Source organism: Uranotaenia lowii, chromosome 1 (genome assembly GCF_029784155.1).
Source record: "Uranotaenia lowii strain MFRU-FL chromosome 1, ASM2978415v1, whole genome shotgun sequence".
Taxonomy (NCBI): Eukaryota; Metazoa; Arthropoda; class Insecta; order Diptera; family Culicidae; genus Uranotaenia; species Uranotaenia lowii.
Genome location: NC_073691.1, coordinates 209223184 through 209245302, shown reverse-complemented (window position 1 = coordinate 209245302; position 22119 = coordinate 209223184). Strand labels below are relative to the sequence as shown.

Sequence of the window (22119 nt, the reverse complement as noted above, 5' to 3'; positions counted from 1 at the left end):
TTTACCTCGAGTTGGGGAAGCTCCTCGTCCGAATCAATTCCCAAGCGGCGTTTACTCGGCGGTCCATTGACGTGTTGAGTGGTTTGGCAGGAAGAATCAATCGTTGATTTAGGTTGTGATGTGAGGGGTGTAGGTGAATTGGAAGATTCAACATTCTGAATGTTATTTGTTGTTGTTGTAGTTGTTGTTGTTGTTGCACAAAACCAATCAATTCTACCTTGGGAAAAGGTATTTTGGCGTTCCTTTTCATTTTTCCTTTTCTGAAGAATTTTTGGACATGATTTAAAATCATTTGCTCTGTGCGAACCAAGGCAGTTAACACACCGTGGTGCAGCTGTAGAGCAATCGTGTGTGTTTTCTTCTTCATCTTCGTTTTCTAAATTGCTCAAGCAATTGTTGCATCGGCGAGCACTTTTGCAGGTTTTCTTATCGTGCCCTAAACGCCAACATTTACCACATTGGCGTACTGGGTAAACATATTGTTTAACCGGGTAGAGCACACGATTCACTTCGACGTATTGTGGGAGAATTTTTCCCGCAAATGTAAAAATCACCGTACCCAGAACATTATCCGTACCATCATCCATTTTTTTCACAATACGACGAAATTGCACTATTTCTGGATTGCCAGATTGAAACAACTTGCATTTGTCGTACACTGCCGCAGTCTTCAATTCCTCGTCAGACACCTCAGGCTCAATGTAGGCTACCCCGAGGCATTCTACCAAACGCTGAGGTATGAAAAATCTTATTTCTTTCCCCTTCGCTTCAGCCATTCTGTTGGCAACATCTTTCGTTCGCACCAAAATTTTCATCCGGGTTTTTGAGACCGGCATTGCCCTGATGAAATCGGTCCCAAACTTCCTGATCATACCTTTAGCGATTTTCGATGCAATAATATTGCCATTGAGTGCTTCAGCCATTATCAGGTACGAATTCGCATTATCATCATGATACTTGCGAATTCGATCATTCGTCGACCTTGAGTTATTTTCCTCGGTCATTGCACGTCTCAACAATAGCGATATAAGGTGGAGAAGAGAAAATCAAAAATTAGCATCAACTTCTGCACAGTCTAACACAGTGATGTGATACGTACCGCAGCACAAGAGAGACTGCGCTATTCATTCTTTGTTTCGATTACTCATTTTTAAATCAAATAATGACTCAAATAACAAAAAGTTAATAAGTAACATAAACAGGAGAATTCAATTGAATCAAAACGAATAATATTAAAAATGTTATAATTTTCGAAGATGATGGAAAGTCAATCAGAGAGATCAATGAAAGAAAGAACAGAGGCCGTAAATATCATGATTTTTTCGAAAAAGATGCAGATCTGCAGATTTCCCACAGTTGATCTCTATATTGTTTCTCTATTAAAGGGTGATACGGTCAAAATTTGGTCAATATCAACCAAGGGGCTGAAGAAAACAAAAATTCCCGTACCAAGTTTTCAGTCAAGAAACCCGCAGGAAGAAGAAAAATGAAACAAGTGAAACACGTATAGGGGCAACATGGCGTCCTCATTGCAAAAATTTCAACCAGAGGCACTTTTTTAATAATCTTTAAAATGATATCTGCGGCTCGGGAATGTCAATCAAAGGGATCTTTGGTAACATTAATAAATTATGGTTGGGCACAAAATGCAGAGTTTTCAGCATAATCCTTGTTAAAATTGATTCTAAATCTGCAGTATGACAACAACAGATGCGTTTGGCAACCAAAATGTTACCCTATTTCGAGTCTGTTATGGGGTGAAGTGTTTAATTTCGGGAACCACACTGACGTTCTGGTACCAAAATTTTAGTACGGTGCGTTTGTATGCGATTTGACAGCTGGTTCAGTCCTCTGATATCAACTTGACGTATTTCTTTCAATTCTGCATTTAAAAAACCTGAACACCCCTTATTTTGAAGGTGTGTGTGTGTAGAATGTTTCTCCTATTTTGATTTTGGAATTCACTCTTCAGTTTTCAAAATGCCGTCCAAGGAAGAAGAGCAGCGTATCAAAATTTTGCTCGCGCATCGCAAAAATACGAGTTACTCGCACGCAAAGCTGGCAAAATCGCTAAAGTTGCCAAATCAACCGTAACAAATGTATTAAAGTGTTTGGGGAACGTTTGTCGACAGCCAGAAAGTCTGGTTCGGGGGGAAATCGAAAACCGGAAGCCGGTGAGACGACAAAAAGAGTTGCCGGTAGTTTCAAGCGAAACCCTAACCTCTCTCTCTCCGAGATGCCGCAAATAAGCTGGGTGTATCTTCTACAACCGTGCATCGAGCCAAAAAACGAGCGGGACTATCGACTTACAAGAAGGTAGTGACTCCTAATCGCGATGATAAACAAAATACGACGGCCAAAGCGCGATCCCGGACGAAGTTTGACTGCATGGTAATGGACGACGAAACCTACGTCAAAGCCGACTACAAGCAGCTTCCGAGACAAGAGTTTCATACGGCAAAAGGAAGGGGAAAGGTAGCAAATATTTTCAAGCACATGAAACTGGCAAAGTTCGCGAAGAAATATCTGGTTTGGCAAGCCATCTGTACCTGTGGCTTGAAAAGCAGCTTTTTCATAGCTTCCGGGACTGTCAACCAAGAAATTCACGTGAAAGAGTGTTTGAATAAACGTCTGCTGCCTTTCCTGAAGAAACACGGTTGGTCCGTACTGTTTTGGCCGGATTTGGCATCTTGCCATTAAGGTAAAAAGGCCATGGAGTGGTACGCCACCAACAACGTGCCGGTGGTTCCCAAGGACAAGAACCCTCCCAACACGCCAGAGCTCCGCCCAATTGAGAAATACTGGGCAATTGTCAAGCGGAACACAAAGAAGACCAAAAAAACTGCTAAGGACGAGCAGCAGTTCAAGGCAAACTGGCTTTCTGCGGCGAAGAAGGTGGACAAGGTGGCTGTACAAAATCTGATGGCAGGGGTTGAGCGTAAGGCCCGGCAATTCGGATTTGGAAAAGCGGAAGCCTAACTGAATATTTTTCCTGAGTTTTATACTATTTAAACTTGAAAAAGAAATTTAATTTGATTTTTTAAATAAACGATTTCACTGATTTACACGCGTTTTCCCTTGACCAAATTTTGACCGTATCACCCTTTAGTAACCTTTTAATATGTTGACAACATAAAAATATGGCTTTTGCACAGTGCATTAGTAAGCCGTTGGGCAAACAAAAATGGCAGCTTAATGCAAAATGAATACGATTTGAAAGAAGAAAGTTATAGTTTTCGAATTACGTTATGCAAACTATCTTCCGGGTTCAAAAGATATACCCGAATACTTTAACAAAAGATCTGAGGGAACCGTTGAATATATCTTTTAATCATAATAGTCATTTTTTCCAATTTAATCTGCTAGTTTCTGCACTGCTACTCAATCAAATATTCACCTAATGGATTCCACTTGTTAGCCAATGATTCGAATTATACTTATTGGCACTTTTTTTTAGAGAACAAGCGCATTCATTTAAGTTTAAAACAACATTTTAGCTAAATTTTGCCTTTTCCGCATATAAAATCAATTGATGTGTGCCCAACAGACCTCTTGTATGTGTGTGTAGCAAAAGTTCTATAGGGATTCTTGTTTCAGCTATTAGCAAGTGCAGACGTCATGAACCTTCTCTTGGAAAGTTAGAAAGTCCTGTTTTCCCGATACTACAGTCGGTACGTAAAAAAATCTCGACCGTATTCCTCTGTCAGGCTCAAGTCCAGAATAATCTGCCGACAAGCAGAATGCCGGACCTTGGGTCGTGAGAGGAGAGATCGGACCTTGGGTTGATAAGAAAAGAGGTCGTAGCATGAGAATGACGAAGCGTTCGTCTACGAGTATTGCCGTGAAGTGCCCAGCATGACTTACCATCTTATCTAAGGAAAGCTCCACCACAGCTAGGGATGTACAATAGACTGAGTCGATTTGGGGTCATTTTTGAATTTCTCAAACCCTGGGGTCTAAAAAGCTTCGTCTTGGTCCAAAACTCATCCATGATTTTTTGTAGAATTTTTAAGTAACTTTTACATGAGTAAATTTGAACCACATTGAACTTTTAGGTTTGTATGAGAAAATTGAATATTTTGTTCTGAAAAATCAACATCGTTTTTGTTTCTTCTGTGGAACCCAGCCAGCATACAGTTTTTGTGGCAATTTATAAAATTCCTTAGGGAAATTTTTTGCTGAACAACTTTGTCGAAGACCGTTACTTCGTATCTTATTGTATGTATGTATGTATGGTTCCCCCAATCGGTAGCAAGGTCCAGCCTATGTCTGTGTGGCTTGGCCTTCGAATTGATGAACCGATGACGTTCTCCGCAGCACTGTTGATGGCTGTCTTGATGGTATCCCAACAGTCCTCGAGAGGGGCTTCATCAAGCTCGCCCTCTGCCGGCAGCGCTGCTTCGACCGGTTTCGCGTAGTCTGCCGCGACCTCAGGTTGCTTCAGTCGCGCGATGTTTAACCGAGGCGGGCGCCGGTTGCGTGTGTTGTTCACTACGGAGAGTTTTGGGCGCATCTTCACCATCTTCAGATAGTGGTCTGACTCGATGTTGGCGCCTCGACAGGATCTGATGTCGATAATGTTCGAGAAGTGCCGGCTGTCGATCAAAACGTGGTCGATCTGTGATTGCGTTTGGTACGGTGATCTCCAGGTGTACTTGTGTGGGAGGCGGTGCTGGAAAAAGGTACTACGTACGGTCATTCGTTTGGAGGCGGCAAAATCTATCAGTCTGAGGCCGTTTTCGTTGGTCAGCTGGTGCGCATTGAACCTTCCAATTGTCGGTTTAAATTCCTCCTCCTGGCCGACCTGAGCGTTAAAATCCCCGATGACGATCTTGATATCATGTTTTGCGCAACGGTCGTATTCACGCTCCAGCTGCGCGTAGAATTCGTCTTTGTCGTCACCGGTACTTCCGAGGTGAGGGCTGTGCACGTTGATCATGCTGATGTTGAAGAACCGGCCCTTGATTCTCAACCGGCACATTCGTGAGTTGATCGGTCACCACCCGATCACGCGCTTTTGCATCTTTCCCATCACTATAAAAGCTGTTCCAAGCTCGTGTGTGTTGCCGCAGCTCTGGTAGATGGCACGACCATCTGGATACGTTCGTACCGTGGAGCCCTTCCAGCATACCTCCTGCAGCGCTACGATGTCGAATTTGCGGCTCTTCAATTCGTTGAAGAGCACGTGGGTACTGCCCACAAAATTTAGAGATCGGCAGTTCCATGTTCCAAGTTTCCAATCGCTAGTCCCTTTTCGTCGCGTGGGTCTTAGCCGATTTCCATCCGAAATTTGTTGTTCGTTGCTTATGTTTTTTGTAGTCACGGGCTCGCAAGGTGGGTCCCGAACACCACCAGGACGTTGTTGCACTCCGCACGCCGCCCTGACATGGAGAACAGACGCGTACGAAACCCCCTGACTCAGTCTAAGGTTGCTCGCAGCCCAGCAAGCACCACGGGGAGGTAGAGAATCAGAGTTGCAGACAAGAGGTGATATGACCACTACCCGAAGGTTGGGTGTATGGGGTCTCGAGTTGCACATTGTCTACCGTTCGCTAGCCAAAAAACAGGTTAAAGATTTTAAATGAGGTACATTATCCTCCAAATAGTGCAAAAACTATAAAATTAAATAAATTGCACAAAAAATTGTGTGCAATGAAGTTAAAAAGATATAGCTCCCATTTTCCACTTTCTGTTCTTTTGCTATTGTCATTGTTTGTTTTTTTACCTTGGGTTGTTAAGAAAAGAGGTCGTAGCATAGAATGACGAAGCGTTCGTCTACGAGTATTGCCGTGAAGTGCATTAGCATGACTTACCATCTTATCTAAGGAAAGCTCCACCACAGCTAGGGATGTACAATTCGTTCGTTGAATGTTACGTTCAGTTGTAGATTGAACTTCCCCAAGTCTTATCATGCCATCGAATGTACATAAGTACCTATGCCTATAGCATTTATTTAATGTCGTTTTCTGAGACTGAACACTCAAAATCTGACTATGTTATCTATACATAGATTAAATATTCAATAACACACGTCATAAATTGAAGTGCCTTTGAGTGCAAACCGAGAGAAAAAAAATCAATGAAATCGTTGATTGCTGTCGAGAACTTTATTTTTGTATGAAGATTTAGTATCGTTTTCGCGGGGAATATACCCTATAGGAAGTAATCTTGTAAATAAATCTCACGCAAACCGCTAGTGGTTCACTTTGTAGAAGTTTCAAAATAATAGACACGTTTTGATAGTTCGTTTGAACATTTTTCCTTTATAGTTTTTCAGTCATTTCAAACTCAAAAATCACTTCGCAAATAAACCTAAAATTTACAGTGACCCCAGCGAGATTTATGGCGAGTCGCGAGAGTCGCCAGAATTCTAATTGCTATTTCGACAGAGTATTAATTATCGATTCGAGTAATATTTGTCAAGCTGCATTGTACATGCCGAACACATTTGCTGGTATCAATAAAAGGGTCGTTAAAAAAAGACTATTGGTCGCACAAAACAGGGACGGGAATTAACACCTCCCTAATTTGGCAGATGACGATGGAGACCGGTGCGTAAGGGAAACTGTTTCAATAATTTAATTTGTAAATTTATAAAAATGCCCTTAAAAAGTTGACATTGATTGCTTCAAGCTAAGATTCGTTAGCTATAAATTCTACGCAATTTCTCTTTTTCAGTGACTCTTCTCTCATATTCTCGGAAATCCTGGAGACCAGACGTATTCTTCTGTGTGTTATTTTGACTTTTCAATTTTAGATTATACTACTTACTAGAAGCATAGATAATCATCAGAATGATATGAATCAATCTAACAATCGCATCTATTGAATTGTGTCGTGTGACACCGTTTACACATCGAAGCCTAAACCGTTGACTGGCCGGCCATCCATCGATACAACAGATGGAGTTGGTCAATGAATCGGGGACCGACTAATCATGCCATTCTTTATCCATGCTGTCGGGTTCTCCGCCTTTCGACTCACTCAGTCATCAGTTCTTTTTGAACCGGTGAACCGTTCGGGTGCCCGCCAAGTTACGCGTATCTATCAGAAAAAAGGCGCACGTGATTCTCACAATCCGCATCAATTTGTTTCAGCTATACGTTTACTCGTCAGTGTGCATTGTATAGCTGTGTAGAAAGATAGGCACCGTCGCAAGCACAAACAGTTATCGATTGGAAGTTCCCAAGTTCAGCGGAAAAAGTTTTGCCGATACCGCATGAAAACAACCCGTTTTGCATCGTAGTCCTAGCCTGGATTTGGCAAACAATCAAATTTGGCGCCCGTCGGCTGCGTTTCGTGCGTGGCTAGCCGGTGGTTTGTTTCCGGAGGTTTTTTACCCCCCAGCCAGTCATGCAGTGGTGTATTGGTTTCGAGTGATGTGGTAGAATTCACAAACTTCGCGCGGCGTTTATCGATTACGGTCCCCATGTATGCCGGCCTTGAAACATTCTGCTGGCAGGCGAAGACAGTGCATCAAAACAAAAAAGGGTTCCACTTTTAATAGTATGTACGTGTTTAGGATTTTTTCGGCCTTTTCTTGAGCCGCAAAATTTTCGGCTCATAATGTTGCGTTTCAAAGGTTTCATAATGGCATTGATTTCTCTGCAAGAAATTTGTTAACATCAAATTTCAACAAGGCTTCGACAAGAAAGCCATATAGACTCTGGCCAAGATTTTCACAAAAATTGCCTTATTCTGAAGATTAAGATTATGAGCGCACAGGCGGATCCATGATGCTAAATTTTCATAAGTAAATTCAGTTTCATCTGTCCCTAGCTTCAAAATAAGGCAACTTTGCTGAAAATCTTGGCCACCCATGCCATGGACAGTTAAAGTTCTAGATGTTTATACATTTTGTATAGCGGAACTAATCTGAACAGAATCTTTATTGCAAAAACATTGACGCATCGATGAACCCAAAAACCAATCACGGAAAATAATAAAAAGGTAAAATTTACCTTTTTGCGAGGTGAATTTTTTCCACCCCTCTTTCGAGGTAAATTTTACCTTTTTTTCATTCACCAAGCAAAAAGGTAAATATTACCTTTTTTCAATTCACCTGGCAAAAAGGTAAATTTTACCATTTTCGCATTCACCTAGCAAAATAGTAAATAATACCGTTTTCCCATTCACTGATTTAAAAGGTAAATGCTATTTGGTTTGGTTGGTTTCTTAAAAAAATGAAAACAAAATTCATTCAAATATTTATATTTATTTGGAATAAATATAGACTATTCATTATATTTATTTTTGTAATGTATCACCGTGTTTAAAAAAACTATTGAGGTAAATCCTTTTTCGCCAGGCTCGTGGCAATTCAGCTTCACGTTCTTCCGCGCCATAATGGCGACTAATCCAGTCAGATCCGGCTGTTCCGGAATGATATCTGGAGGATGACGTGAAATATACCTCGAAACTGGGCCGATCTGAAACAAAAGCATAGTATTAAGACGAGAACCAGCACAACTAAATGATATCTAAGAAAAAACTTACCATTCTGTACCGATTTTCTCATAATGGCACGAAACATAACTTCCCTTCTGAACGACAAAACAACTTAACCTCAATAAACGCGGATTCGGCAAATAGTTACTTTTGTTCGAGATGAATTGTACCGTTTTGTTTAGCTCAATCCAGGTCAACTCCACCTCGCTACGAGGTAAGTTTTACCTTATTTGGATTTACCTTTTTTTCAAGGTGAATTATACTTTTTTATTGAGCTCACTTCACCTCGCTACGAGGTAAGATTTACCTTTTTTGTGATTCACCTTTTTTCTCGGTGAATTGTACCTTTTTTCCAAATTCGATTCAGGTAAATTTTACCTCGCTGTGAGGTGAGTTTCACCTCAAAGAGGTAGAAGTTACCTTTTTGGCTTTCACGAGCGTTCACCTTTGCTTACTCGGTAAATTTTACCTTTTTATTATTTTCCGTGATAGTTTCTCTTTTACCTTTCTTAGAAAAAGGTATAGTTATCGGTCGATTTGGAAGATAATTAATTATGGGTTTTAAAGGGTGTCCACGATGAAATTGCCACACACAAAATTGATTCGCAAAATTCGAGTTTTCATCCGATTGCCATCAAATTATAGGGATTTTTACTCGTATTTTTTTACAGTCCATACGCAAATGCCCGCATCTTGGCCTTAACCCCGACCATAAGATTCTGCACAACCTGTGAATCAACCGTTTTTTGCATGTAAACTCATACTTTCTTGAGTTCCTCGACTGTCTTTACTACCTTAGGTCGATTAAGAAGGTGGTGCTTCATAATAGCCCAGTACTTCTCGATGGGGCGGAGCTCCGGAGTGTTGGAAGGGTTGAACACTTTCGGCACGAAATTGATCTTATTGTTCGCATACCAGCATTTTCAGCACATCCTTGAAGTAGTGGCATGAGTCAAAATCCAGCCAGAAGATTGTTGGGACATTGTAGGCTTTCAGGAGATGAAGCAGCCGCTTCTGGAGGCACTCTATCATGTAGATACACCCGTCTGTTTACCGTGTCCTGTCGTATCGTGTCGTACTTTTACCCCACCATACTCGACCTTTTTTTCTAGAACTCTTTAAAAATTCTAAAAAAAATATATCGGCTTAAAAGTACTACATTATAGTTTCAAGATCAATTTAACCGGACTTATTTTTTCAAAATTGTTTAAATTATGGAGTTCGTTAGATTTGTTAAAAAAATCTTGAAAACCTGTCAATTTGCTACGAAAAGACTACGTTTTAGAAGACGCCGAAGTGTTTGTCATGATTTCTAACCGTTTAACAAGTTTTGGGATACAATCAGTAAAAATTTGAAACCCTTTATATTGAGTTTTTTTTTATGTAGCATGATTTTATTTCAAAAACGTGTCTAATAAATATCGGGAAAATCAGCATTTTTAACCGGGAGAAAACCTGGGAAAAACCGGGAAAAACTTTGGAATTTCAAAACGAAAAATCGCTAGCAACCCTGTTATTCGCAAATTTGGACATCCTCTGAGTGCGGACATGCACCGGAACGCTGAACTTATCCTTGCGCGTGAAAAACAGGTTGCCGGGGATTTGTATGAACTCGACCTTCAGATATGGTTCGTCGTCCATGATGCAGCATTCAACTTTCGTGCAGCTTCTTAGTCACATCCCGAACGGAGGCGTTCGGGTTTCGGTTGAAGGCCCCAACTACCGCGGTTGTGATTTTTGGTGTTGTACGCAATACTTTTCCTTTCTCTTCTGGGCTTCCGATCGGTGGTCAATCGTTCCTCGGACCGCATAATCACTCGCGAAACCGTGGAATTCGCGATTCCCAACGTTTTAGCGATGGAACGATGCGAGAGATCCTTGTTCCCGTGATGAATGAGCAAGATTTTATAACGCCCGAGCGAGCTGTTCTTTCGACTCCATTTCCGCGTGTTTTGACCACAGGACATAGTGTGGCAATTTCATCGTGGACACCCTTTAGACATAGGTACCTTCCCAGACAACCAGAAGTCGTATTTTATTTTACAGATTATATCGTATAGAATGTTATTCAAACTCATTTTCGTATATCAGCACCTACAATGTGCGGCCCATGCATATTCTTTATCGTATTTGAATACATGGCATGATTTTATTTCGTCAATACAATCCAAATCAAGAAATTGTGTGCCAATGTACCTATATGGACTCCAAAATAATACGTATATACTGGTTTTGCTGCATTATATACGATATGTTTACACGTATATTTGCACGTATATTTGTGTTGCAAATTCGAAATACCCACCAAATGGTTGCCTGGGACGATGATCAGCCACGATTGACAGATTTTGTCGTGCTATGCATAAAATTATTCGAAATAAAGATTTTTTTTAACATGAAATACGATTTATAATATCATAACAACCAGGTGTTAGATCTTAGCAGAAAGAAAACAAGCACTCAACTTTGCTTGCCACTTAGAGATATATGCTATAACATCGTATATAACTGCATGGATTTGTAATAATGTGCATGCAATCGTATACCTATGCAAATTAATTCGCATGTCTGATTTTCGTTATACGTATTTGCTGGCAATCGTAAAAGAATACAAATAAGTTCAATAAAATCGTTAATGGTAATTCGACATCGATGATTAGACTCGTATTTGAAGAGGCTTCAAAATGCTGATCTATTTTTAGATCATCGATGACGTGTTCTACGATTTGAAAGATTTTAGTTATAGAAATATACGATTTGCTTTTGGTTTAATGCCTTTGAAGCAAATCCTCTTGAATTTGTATATTCCAGATAGCGTCGAGGAACCATCATGAGCTGCAGATCGTATCGTCAGGGGATCAAGTCCAGGTACTAACAATTACTTCGTGAACGTTGAAAAAAATCAGCAATCAGGCAAATAATAAATTTGTACGATATAAACTTAAATTTGACAGCAAAAAACGCATTTGTTTGAAATAATCTTATTTTTTATTATTTTTGGGAATGAATAAACCAATTGGTTTAAAGTACCAAAAAAGTTATAATCTTATTTTTATTCAATTGACGGAAAATGAGAGCCCTGCACTCAAGTCGCAAAAGACGACCAAATAAATCGTCAAACTTTCCATATTGTTACGAAAAATTTCGTATATTACAACCTCAATCATCTATATGATGACGTTAATTGTCATAGTATATTCCAAAAGAATCAGGGTAGTCGTAAATGATGCGCATGACAAGTCGTGCAAATCGTAATTTAATACAATCCAAATCAAGAATATGTTTGCTAATGTACCTATATGGCCTCCAAAATGATACGTATATACTGGTTTTGCTACATTATATACGATATGATTACACGTATATTTGCACGTATATTTGCATTGCAAATTCGAAATACCCACCAAATGGTTGTCTGGGTTTATAGCAATCTATCGAACCAGCTCGAAGAGTTCTGCCGATGTGTGTGTATTTGTGTGATTAGTGTGAATTTTTGTTCCCTTTTTTCTCGACGATTTTACGAAACTGGGTGCACAATTTTTTTCATAGTAAATATCGTAAAATGATCACTTTAAAAAACATGTCCATTTGGCTATCCAGCAATCATGAATTAAGATGATCAAAAATGTGACGTCATATTTTTCATGACGTCATATATTTTTCATAACGTCATAGGCACGATAGGCGATAGGCTCGTTTTATTGGTGTACAAATCTCCGTGAGTAAACGATGGGAGAGCCTATTCGACAAAATCACAATGAGAGATAATAACCAAACAGTAGCGCAACCAAGTCTTTCATAGTAGAGTTTAGAGCATGGGTGACTAAACCATGGCCCGCGACCAGCCTTTTATGGCCCGCGAAGCTCTTTTTGGAAAAATCATGTTCTAAAAATTGAACGGGTTTCTTAGTTTGCATACATCATTTTTATAAATATACCTGAGTCTACACTAACTAAATTCAAAAGATTTTTTTAAAAATTGTTTAATTTGTCTATCAAATTTGTCTAAGGAAACGGTGAAAACTTTGGAAAATGAGCGGTTAATTTTATATTTGGAGACCATAAAATTGACTAAACGTCCATTGTAGACACGTGATTTGTTATTTCTGGGATGAAAAAACCGAGAAGGTTTTAAATTACATAAAAAGATTGACGTACATACGTAAGTTGGGAGGGATAATTCATTTCGTACTGCGTAATATTTCTACTAGATATCAAATGGAGCAAAATTAGTAAAAATATGAGGGGATCAAAATGACTTATTAAGATCAATAGCTTATTAATAGCTTAGCAGTTATCAATCTTTTTTCAAAATATGTTCGAAATTCTGGAAGAAATTCTGAAAATTTATTCTACCTGCTTTCTTAGAGATCTCTGAAGGAAAAAGCCATAGTAAAATAAAATTTAAATTCATTGAAAATTTTCACTTTTTTGTTAACATTTTTTCCTAACAACAAAACGTCAAAGTTTCTCCTGGCATCTCGAATAGATCATTGCTTGACAATGTTGAGGCCCAAGCATAATTCACTCAATTACAAAATGTTTTAATCCTCGGTCTAGAAAATTCAATGATATTTTTATAAAAATTGACAAATTTTACAAAATTAACAAAAAAAAATTAGAAAGAGTAGCAGGATACAACGCAAGAATAACTACAGAAACTTTTTACATAAAACTAAGAGGGGACAACAATGTTGTAAATAGACTACGAGATTCATGTAATTTTAAAACAGCATACGACCCCGTCATTTCCAAATTAACACAGACACTGACACACAAATGTAAACGAAAAACAAAACAAACTTAGCCAGAACAAATTAGTATGGACGAAAGCCAGTAATTTGTGAGTTTGAAATCAAAAATTGTAATTTTAGTATTAAATTGCAATTTAAAATATATTTTAGTGTCCACTGAAGAGGAGCGAACGCCAAAGTAGCTCGAAACGTTTGAACAACTGGTAAAAAATGTTTTTAATTTGTAAAACTCGCCGAAAAACGTCAATAAAATTCACCAACAACACATCGCGGCGATCAACCAACATTCAAAATTAACAAAAACGACGCATTTGACAAAAATTACAAAATTGTAAAAAAATAACAAGTTTCAAAATTGTGAAAATGGTCCAACTCGGCTAAATCAACAAAATTTTCAAAAATGACAAAATAGACAAAATATTGACAAATTGACAAAATTGACAAATTTAACTAAAATGACAAAAGTGGATCAATTTGACGAAAAGTACAAAATCAATTAAAAAAAAGTTATCAAAAATTGAAAAAAATGACAATACTTACAAAATTGACAAAACAATAAAAACAAGAATCACAAGAATGCAAAAATTACAAAAAATGACAATAACGACCAAAATCCCGTTTGTTATTAATGTCAATTATGTTTATTTTGTCAGTTTTAACAATTTCCCCAATTTTGTTAATTTTGTTGGTTTTCTCAAATAAGTTCATTTTATCAATATAGTCTACTTTGTCAGTTTTTTCACTATTGTCAATTTTTTTTTCATTTCGGCCATTTTCTCAATTTGATAATTTTAAACATTTTTTTGCATTTTGTACTTGTTTTCATTTTTTTTTAAATTTGGTTGGGGAAAATCGGGTAAGACGGACACTTTCAATATTTCGCGAATTACAATGTTTGGCACTAATCTAATGGTGGGAATATGTTCGCCTGAGTGTATCAACACTTTCGAGACCCTTTGTTTATTTATAGCAAGCAAGTTCCCATAATAGTAAACAAAACAAACAAAAACTTTGAGAATCCATTATTTGATGTAATTTTCTCCCCTCATAAAATAGTTCATAACTCGCAAAATTTTCGAAAATGTCAACCGTTTTCAAAGGAAGAGTGTTTATTAGGCTTCTTTTTAACCATATGGTGGAAAATCAGCGAGTTTCGGTCAAAGGGCTCTAAAATCCATCATTTAAAGAAAAAGTTGCTAAGGAGGGTAAGACGGACACCTCCAGGTCGGGTAAAACGGACACATAAGTTTCTCCAGGTATTTTAAATTTTTCATCGGTTTGATCCTCCATATGCCTTCAGAAGACCTTGGCAAGAGCAATTGCCGGTCGAAAAGCACTCAACATCTCAAACAGGCCATAAAAACTGTAAAAACAGGATCTCCGGTGAAGAAAGCGCCTATAAAATACGGAATTCCGAAACCACACTGTTTCGCTTCTGGACTCGGACCAATTGGTTCCATTTTGGTTTAAAACGTTTTCTTATACTTAACCCGCAAAAATATCTACATTTACAGCAATTTTTGCGGCAAAATGTACCTTTTCTGAACAGTGTCCGTTTTACCCGACTATTTTTGAAAAGTGTAATTTGCAAGCATTTTTTAGATGGCTATAAAAACAGCTTTGATGAAGGAATTTACTAATTGCAGTGGTTAATGCGATAGTAAACAACCTAAACTGCCCATCTGCACGGAAACTGCGATGAAAATAGCAATATCTAGTTTTCTATTGCGATTCTACCTTAGGGTGTCCGTCTTACCCGACTTTCCCCTAAATTTTATTGTCATTTTTGTCAGTTTTGTCATTGACGTTCATTTTGTCAATTTAGCCAATTTTATCATTGATATCAATCTTGTATTTTTTTTTAATCTTTTGTCTCAATTTTGTAAATTATACGAATTTTGGTCAGTTTTGCTAATTTTGTCAATTTTTGATGTTTTGTTTTAAATTTTCTCAAATTTGTCAATTTTAACAAAAAATCATGCAATTCACAAAAGTGACAAAATTGAAATAAAAATATTAAACTTGACAAAATCAATTGTTAATTCAACCGATTATTGGACCCTACGTTACCACATCGTATTTAACTCCAGAGATAGTCATTTTACCCAATTATGTTTTCAATATACAGTAAGGTTTTACGTATTACCGCGTAATAAAATTCTCATAAAAAAACCCGTTAATTCCTGAAAACCGCATTAATTCCCGGAGACCCCGTCAAAAAAACCTTGCTAATTGCGGAAAACCGTGTAAAAAAACTTGAAGATGGGACAGGGAGCACCTGACATGAATAACATGATATGACATTGACAATGACATGATAATGACATTGAGATCTAAGACATGAGACCTAAGGCCTGACACCTGAGACCTGAAACCTGAGACAAAAGACAAAAGACATAAGACTTGAGACTTGAGACCTGAGACCATAGAACTGAGACCTGAGACCTGAGACAAGAGACATAAGACTTGAGACATTAGACCTGAGACAAGGTCTCAAATCCCAGGACCCAGGTCTCAGGACTCAAGTTTCATGCCTCTTGTCTTATGTCTCAGGTCTCAAGTCTCAAGTCTCATGGCTTTTGTCTCATGTCTCATGTGTCAGGTCTCAGGTATCATGTCTCCTGTCTCAGGGCTCAAGTTTCATGCCTCTTGTCTCATGTTTCAGGTCTTAAGTCTCAAGGCTCACTCAGACTTTTGTCTCAGGTCTAATCTCATGTCTCGGGTCTCATGTTTCAGGTCTCATGTCTCAAGTGTTTTCCTTTGAAAAGGAATATTTTCTCTCAAATACCGCGTAAATTCCGAAAACTGCGTAAAAAAACGAGTTAATTCCCAAAAACCGCATAAAAAAGAAGGAAATTGATAAAATTTTCAGTGAAATTACTTAGTAATGTAATGTGTACGTATGCAAAATTTGGTAAAAATCTGTCAAGTGGTTTTTGAGATAACGTCCAAAACAGTAGCTAATTGACAAAATGTTTTGGGCGGGATCGAGAAAAATCCAGGAAAATCTCAGTAGGGGACCCCAAAACAGCTGGAAATCAATTATTCGACCAAAGTTAATACGGTCAATCGTTTAAGAAGTCGTAGAGGATCGAACAGTGATTTAAAATTTAAATGAAAGGGAAGATGATTGATTCCATGAAGTTAAGGGATGTGAGATGTTTTATCAAATTTCAACAGGGAAGGTGACGAAAAAGGTAAATTTTTCTGAGTGGTTTGTCCTGCTGACTAATAAACATGACTGACTTCATTTCTACTAGATAGAAAAGCTGCCCACCGGTAAAATAAACAAAATACGGTGGTCAAATCGTGCGCAAAATGTTTGGACCGCAAGCGGGGAGATATGAAAATTTCACGATAGACAGCAAAACGAACACTTTAGCATCGAAACCCGGATCATGAAAGCCCGCTTTGCGTTTGCGAGTCTCCGAAACATCTTGCGCTCACGCCAGATCTCTCTACTAACTAAAATCCGAATCTTCAATTCAAACACCAAATCCGCCAAATTAGCTCAACATTCTCTACTTTAATCCCGTATCGTCAATTGTACTGCGGTTGATAACGATTTATGCCTGGTTGATAGGAGGCAAAATACGTAGGTATACACTTTATCAACCATTCAATTAACTCATTCAACTTTGTATGTATGTATAGCGCATCATAATACATCGCATCAAATCGCGTGCGTAAACGAATGGAGTGTGAAAATTGATGCAAACACACTGGTATGATTTATTTATGAAAGCGCGTACTGGATGCCGGGACTTTCAATAATAATTGTCTTCGCTCACTGAGCCTAACTATATCGAAGTGCGGGAAATGTAGATTCTAATTGCCTGAAGCCGCTTGCCGAATCAGATCTCCGGTGTTACCGGGGCGTGAAGATGTTGACTCGACGTTTGATCGGAAAGAACCAATTGATTTCAATTGAAGCTCGTCACGATACAAGAATATGGTATAGTAACTGTGACGAGTGTTGAATATTTCTCCAAACAAATTTTTAAATAAAATACCTTCTCTTCAATAGTTTGATTTTTTTCCCCATTCGCGATTCTTTAGAACGATAATTATTCGATCGTAATCTGTTCATAGAACTCGGACCGGTCGATTTGCGTTCGCTTTCTATATGAACTGCTTTTCTTCTGCTGAACGCTGATTTTTTTTAAGTTTGTTTTAGTTTACAAAGCCTCGGCGATTTCTCACTCTATCTCGTTCGCTTTCATTAAGTGCGGCCTTTGCCTTTGAAGTTTGTTTTTTGTACCGTATTGACCTAGCATGCACTAATCACTAGAGGCTCATACATTAATGTATTACGGAGATGGTGAAATGAAATCAGATGCGTAGTTGGATTTTTGCTAAGTCTCTTCGAATAAGCTCTAAATATAATGTTTAACAAACTTCCAATTTTTACTTTAAATTTCAGAACAGCTTGATCACTGACAAGTACCAATACTCAACTGTAAGAGGAAAATTTAGTGAATTAAGAAAAACTAGACAAACACCAAATACAACACTGCAATAAGCCGCTACTGACACTAACTTCATTCTAATTAATGGAAAGCTCCACATGTTTAGTCGTTATCGCGTACGCCTGGCCAACGGGTTTCTCCGTCACATTACCGTACATTGTTCAATAGAAGCAAAACCTATCGAGCGCCATCCCAGATCGATACCACATGGCCCTGAACCTAAACCAAACCGCGGGCAGCTAGTTCTAAAACAAGTGCCATCAGAACGCCAGCGTAGCCGATGAGAAAGAAAATGAAAGTGATCTTTCGCAAAAAGTATTGCTTTATAATGATTTTGCTGTTCGGACTGTGGTTCATCTTCTGGGACAACGTGTTCTTGTTCCACGAGCCGAAAATTAAACGCAGCCAGGCGGACGATTTTAATCTGACCACCAGTTTGGCGCTAATTTACAGCCACTGGAACGTGCTGGTGAACCAGCAATCATCATATCATCGTTCTAATCATGCGCTGAACGACACCTTCGGCAGCAGCAACAGTTCGAGCTCTTACCAAAAAAACTACTTCAACGTGGGACTGAGCGATCAAATCGGGGTCAATCGAACTGTTCCGGATACGCGACATGCCAAGTGAGTTTTATTCCAAAAGAAAATCCAGCTCGAAGGACCATATGAACATACGAAGGACTCATTTTTAATAGAATTACAAACTGTCTCTGGTGAGCTCAGTCTAATTATAGCTTTTTTTAGCTGCAAAACCCGCGAATACATTGTTCCGTCCGGCCATACGACATCTGTGATAATCACCTTCCATAACGAGGCAACCTCGACACTGCTACGAACCGTTGCCAGCATTCTGGCCCGTACCCCGGCCGAATTACTAGAGGAAATTATCGTCATAGACGACTGTAGCAACTCCCTGGATCACCAACTAGGTTTCCTTGCAAACATTCCCCTGATCCGGTACCATCGTAACTATGTTCGCGAAGGTAAGTTTCCAATACTATCCTACCAAAGCTTCGATCCAAATCATTCTCCGCAAAAACAAAGGTTTAATACGTTCCAGGAACATTGGTGTAGCGTACGCTCGTGGTGAGTACATCCTGTTCCTGGACAGCCACTGTGAGGTGAACAAAGGCTGGCTGGAACCGCTTCTCGAACGACTGGTACAGGATCCGAGCGTTGTGATCAGTCCAGTAATCGATATCATCGATGCGGATACTTTTGAGTATCGAGCGAACTCGGCCCGTTTGCGAGGAGGGTTCGATTGGAGTTTGCGCTTTCAGTGGCTTCCCATCGGAGAGGAAGAGATGGAACATCGAGGGTATGACGACTCGTTACCCTTCCACAGTCCGGCCATCAGCGGCGGGGTGTTCATTGTATCGAAGGCCCTATTCCAGCAGCTGGGTGGTTTCGATGGCGGTCTGGAGATTTGGGGTGGAGAATCTCTCGAGTTTTCGCTCAAGTCGTGGCTTTGCGGAGCGCATGTAGAAGTTAGCCCCTGCTCACGGATTGGGCACGTCTTCCGGATGAAGCATCCATATAGCTTCCCATTGGGAAGTACCTCGACGTATCTCAGGTAAGAACAAGATTTAAAAGTTGATCGTTATGCAGGGTGTGTTCGTAAAGTTTCAAGGCAGTTTTTAGCCTGAATGAAGTAGTGGTTCACAATGGAGATTTCTGAGTAAAAAATGTTGAATCAGTGGCATCCTAAAGAATATTTTAATTTCTTATAACCAGATAAGTGTATTGTAAAAACTTTATTCAAGGGAATAGCCATCGAAAAGACGAAGAAAGAGTTTTATGCCTTATAGAACCGAAGAAGGTGTGAAACCCACGCCAAACTAGAAGGCAAACAGTAATTCCCTATTTCGGATGCGGCAAAGTGGTGCACATACAGGGTTTGTCCGGAAAGTAATGACACTGATTGTTTTCCGTCCCGACTGAGCATGTGAAAAATTGAGAGTTGAGTCACCGAACTTTGAATAAAACGGTTAATTTTGGCGACACTCCAGGAACGCATTTTATCCCCGTGTTTTTATATGTGTGCTTTCAATCGTAGCAGTCGACTTGTCAGGCAGGCAAACACGGGTCTCGAAGGGAAACATACAAACACGATTCGGATTGTGTTCGTGTGTTTCTCTGGAGGGCGTGTCTTAGAGTATTTCGGGGCACTCATCCAAGGCACGCGTATGGTGTGTTCCTCTCTACCAATTAGATGATGCAAAATCGCCAGAGAGATCGTTACGATCCCTCTGTCGATTTGAGTTACCTCTCTGCCGATCAATGTTTACTGGGGAAGCGTGCGAGAACGGGTGGCTTTTCGGTTGTCTCCTAGCCTAGCAACGGGAGAATCAAGAGAGCCATTTTCGCGCAAAGTTTTTCTGTGAGTGGTGCAAGCCGAAAATGCAAACACCGACAATGTCTCGAAGGTCTTCCAGCACGGTCTTCGTCGCAAACATCTTCCCGGCCCTCCGAAATGGCTTGATGCCAGCGAAACATACCACTTCTTGCTAAAGCAGCATCTTGATAACCGTGCTTAATCATTTCAAACGCCTCCGTTGCAGATTTACCGAGTTTCACACAGAATTTTGAGTATCTCTGGTCTAACGAACGCTGCATTTTCGGCTTGCACCACTAACAGAAACACGTTGCGCGAGAATGGCTCTCCTGATTCTCCCGTGTCGCTAGGAGACAACCGAACCGAAGCCACTCGTTCGATAGCTAGTATCGCCCTCTACCTAATCCAGCCGACACGCGCACGCTTCGAAGTACAGTCGGGGCGGAAAACAATCAGTCCTATTACTTTCCGGACAAACCCTGTATGTACCAAACCATACAAAGTTATAGTCAGAATGGTCAGGCTTTACATTGAAATGGCAAAGTCTTGAACCTATGTGTAAGCTCATGTGGCCTTATTCTGTGCGTTACGCTTCGCTGACTCAAATCACTCGCTTAGCCTGACTCCAGTAGGCATATGCACCAAAAAATAACGGATAAGCTCCGACAGTGATGTTTTCAGCTGGAACGCCTTGTTGCGTCGTACGATGCGATCGTTTGAAGTCATCCAAGACCACGTACCGCGCAGGATCGGCAGGTCTTATCGACTTCCACGAAATTTTTGGAGACATAACACTAGCGTATTCGCCAAGTTTGTAGCGTAGTCCCCGATTTATGGCCAATTTTGTGCGAGGTCACGCATGGTGCTGCACTTTTTGCTGTCATCGTGATCGTTTATGAGTTCAGTTTGGCACCGGTAGTGCACCAGATTTGAACTGAGAGTGGATGGTGGTGAACTTAAGATTCCGTCAGTGTTACGAATGAGCGTGTGAGTGAGTGAAGTAGCGATACACTGCAAATTGCAGTGCCGTCAACGCTTTCACGAATATCTTGAATGCAAAGCTGCAATAGAGGAGGGGTGGGGGTCTGTATAACAGCTTGTTAAGTTTTGTGGAATTTGGATGGGAAATATTGAACGAATGTGTCACGTAGTGGGGACGGTGGTTCGAAAATATTTGGAAACCTACATATATTCAACGAAAAAAATTCTCAAAGTGAAGGAAAATGCAAACTTTTAACGGACGAATGCCTCCTGAGTTTAAATTCCTTATAATACTAAAAAAAAGCTTTTATCTCTAAATGTTGTCCTGAGTTATTATGGACTGATTTTCACACAAAATTCAACTCTGACTGATTTCTGACTGATTCAATTAATACGTATAACCAAATATTTACCCACTTACCTATGCTTATAGTTTTTTTTAACTGTTCACTACAATGCTCGCTCATCGATCCAGGAACACCAAACGTATCGCATCCGTGTGGTTGGATGAGTTCGCGAACTTTTTCTACGAGGCTCGGCCAGAGGCACTGTCGTTGGCCGTCGGTTCCCTGCAGGCGTCCAAAGATCTGAAGCGGCGGCTCAACTGTCGCAAATTTAGCTGGTATCTGCAGAATGTGTTCCACGATCTGCGGCTTCCAAACGAGAACAGTGCCGCCTTCGGCCACCTGCGCCATGGTGAGCGTTGCCTCGATGTTAAGCCACGATACAAACGGACGCGCAAACGGAGCCGTGCGCTGGAACCGGAAGCTACTAGAGAGAGTGATGTATGGCTTGTTGAGTGTAGTCGCGATGATGTGGATGGTGCCAGCAAATGGTCATTAAATACCAAAACCGGGCAGCTTAGTTCGGATTCGGGAGCATGCTTGGGAGTGCTGCAAGAGCTGGTTGTGTTTGAGAAATGCGAAGAACACCCTGGAGAGGACCAAACACAGCAACAGTGGCGAAGAGTGGGGGGAACGCTGGTACATAGTCATAGTGGAAAATGTCTAGAAAATTTGGTTCGAGCTAATGTGGGTGCTACTAATTGTCGCACGGGTGCTCCAAGTCAGTTGTGGAGCTTCTCTGTAGAAATACAGCATATGAAATGATATAGCGGGCTTTCTCATTA

At 40.0% G+C, this 22119-nt stretch overlaps 1 protein-coding gene across 6 annotated transcripts; it reads left to right on the top strand.

The window, feature by feature from the left end:
- The first annotated feature begins 7012 nt into the window (after positions 1-7012).
- Positions 7013-22099, top strand: LOC129746333 (polypeptide N-acetylgalactosaminyltransferase 16-like). 6 transcript variants are annotated; one of them, XM_055739936.1, is made up of 5 exons: positions 7013-7506; positions 17626-18298; positions 18419-18657; positions 18719-19247; positions 21466-22099. In XM_055739936.1, the coding sequence occupies exons 2-5, from the start codon at positions 17952-17954 to the stop codon at positions 22097-22099; spliced, it is 1749 nt and encodes a 582-aa protein (XP_055595911.1). In that variant the 5' UTR covers positions 7013-7506; positions 17626-17951. The 6 variants fall into 6 exon arrangements, with proteins under 6 accessions (XP_055595911.1, XP_055595922.1, XP_055595953.1 ...); XM_055739947.1 differs by having other exon boundaries at positions 7013-7510; XM_055739978.1 differs by lacking the exon at positions 7013-7506 and adding an exon at positions 8180-8662.
- Positions 22100-22119: the final 20 nt, after the last annotated feature.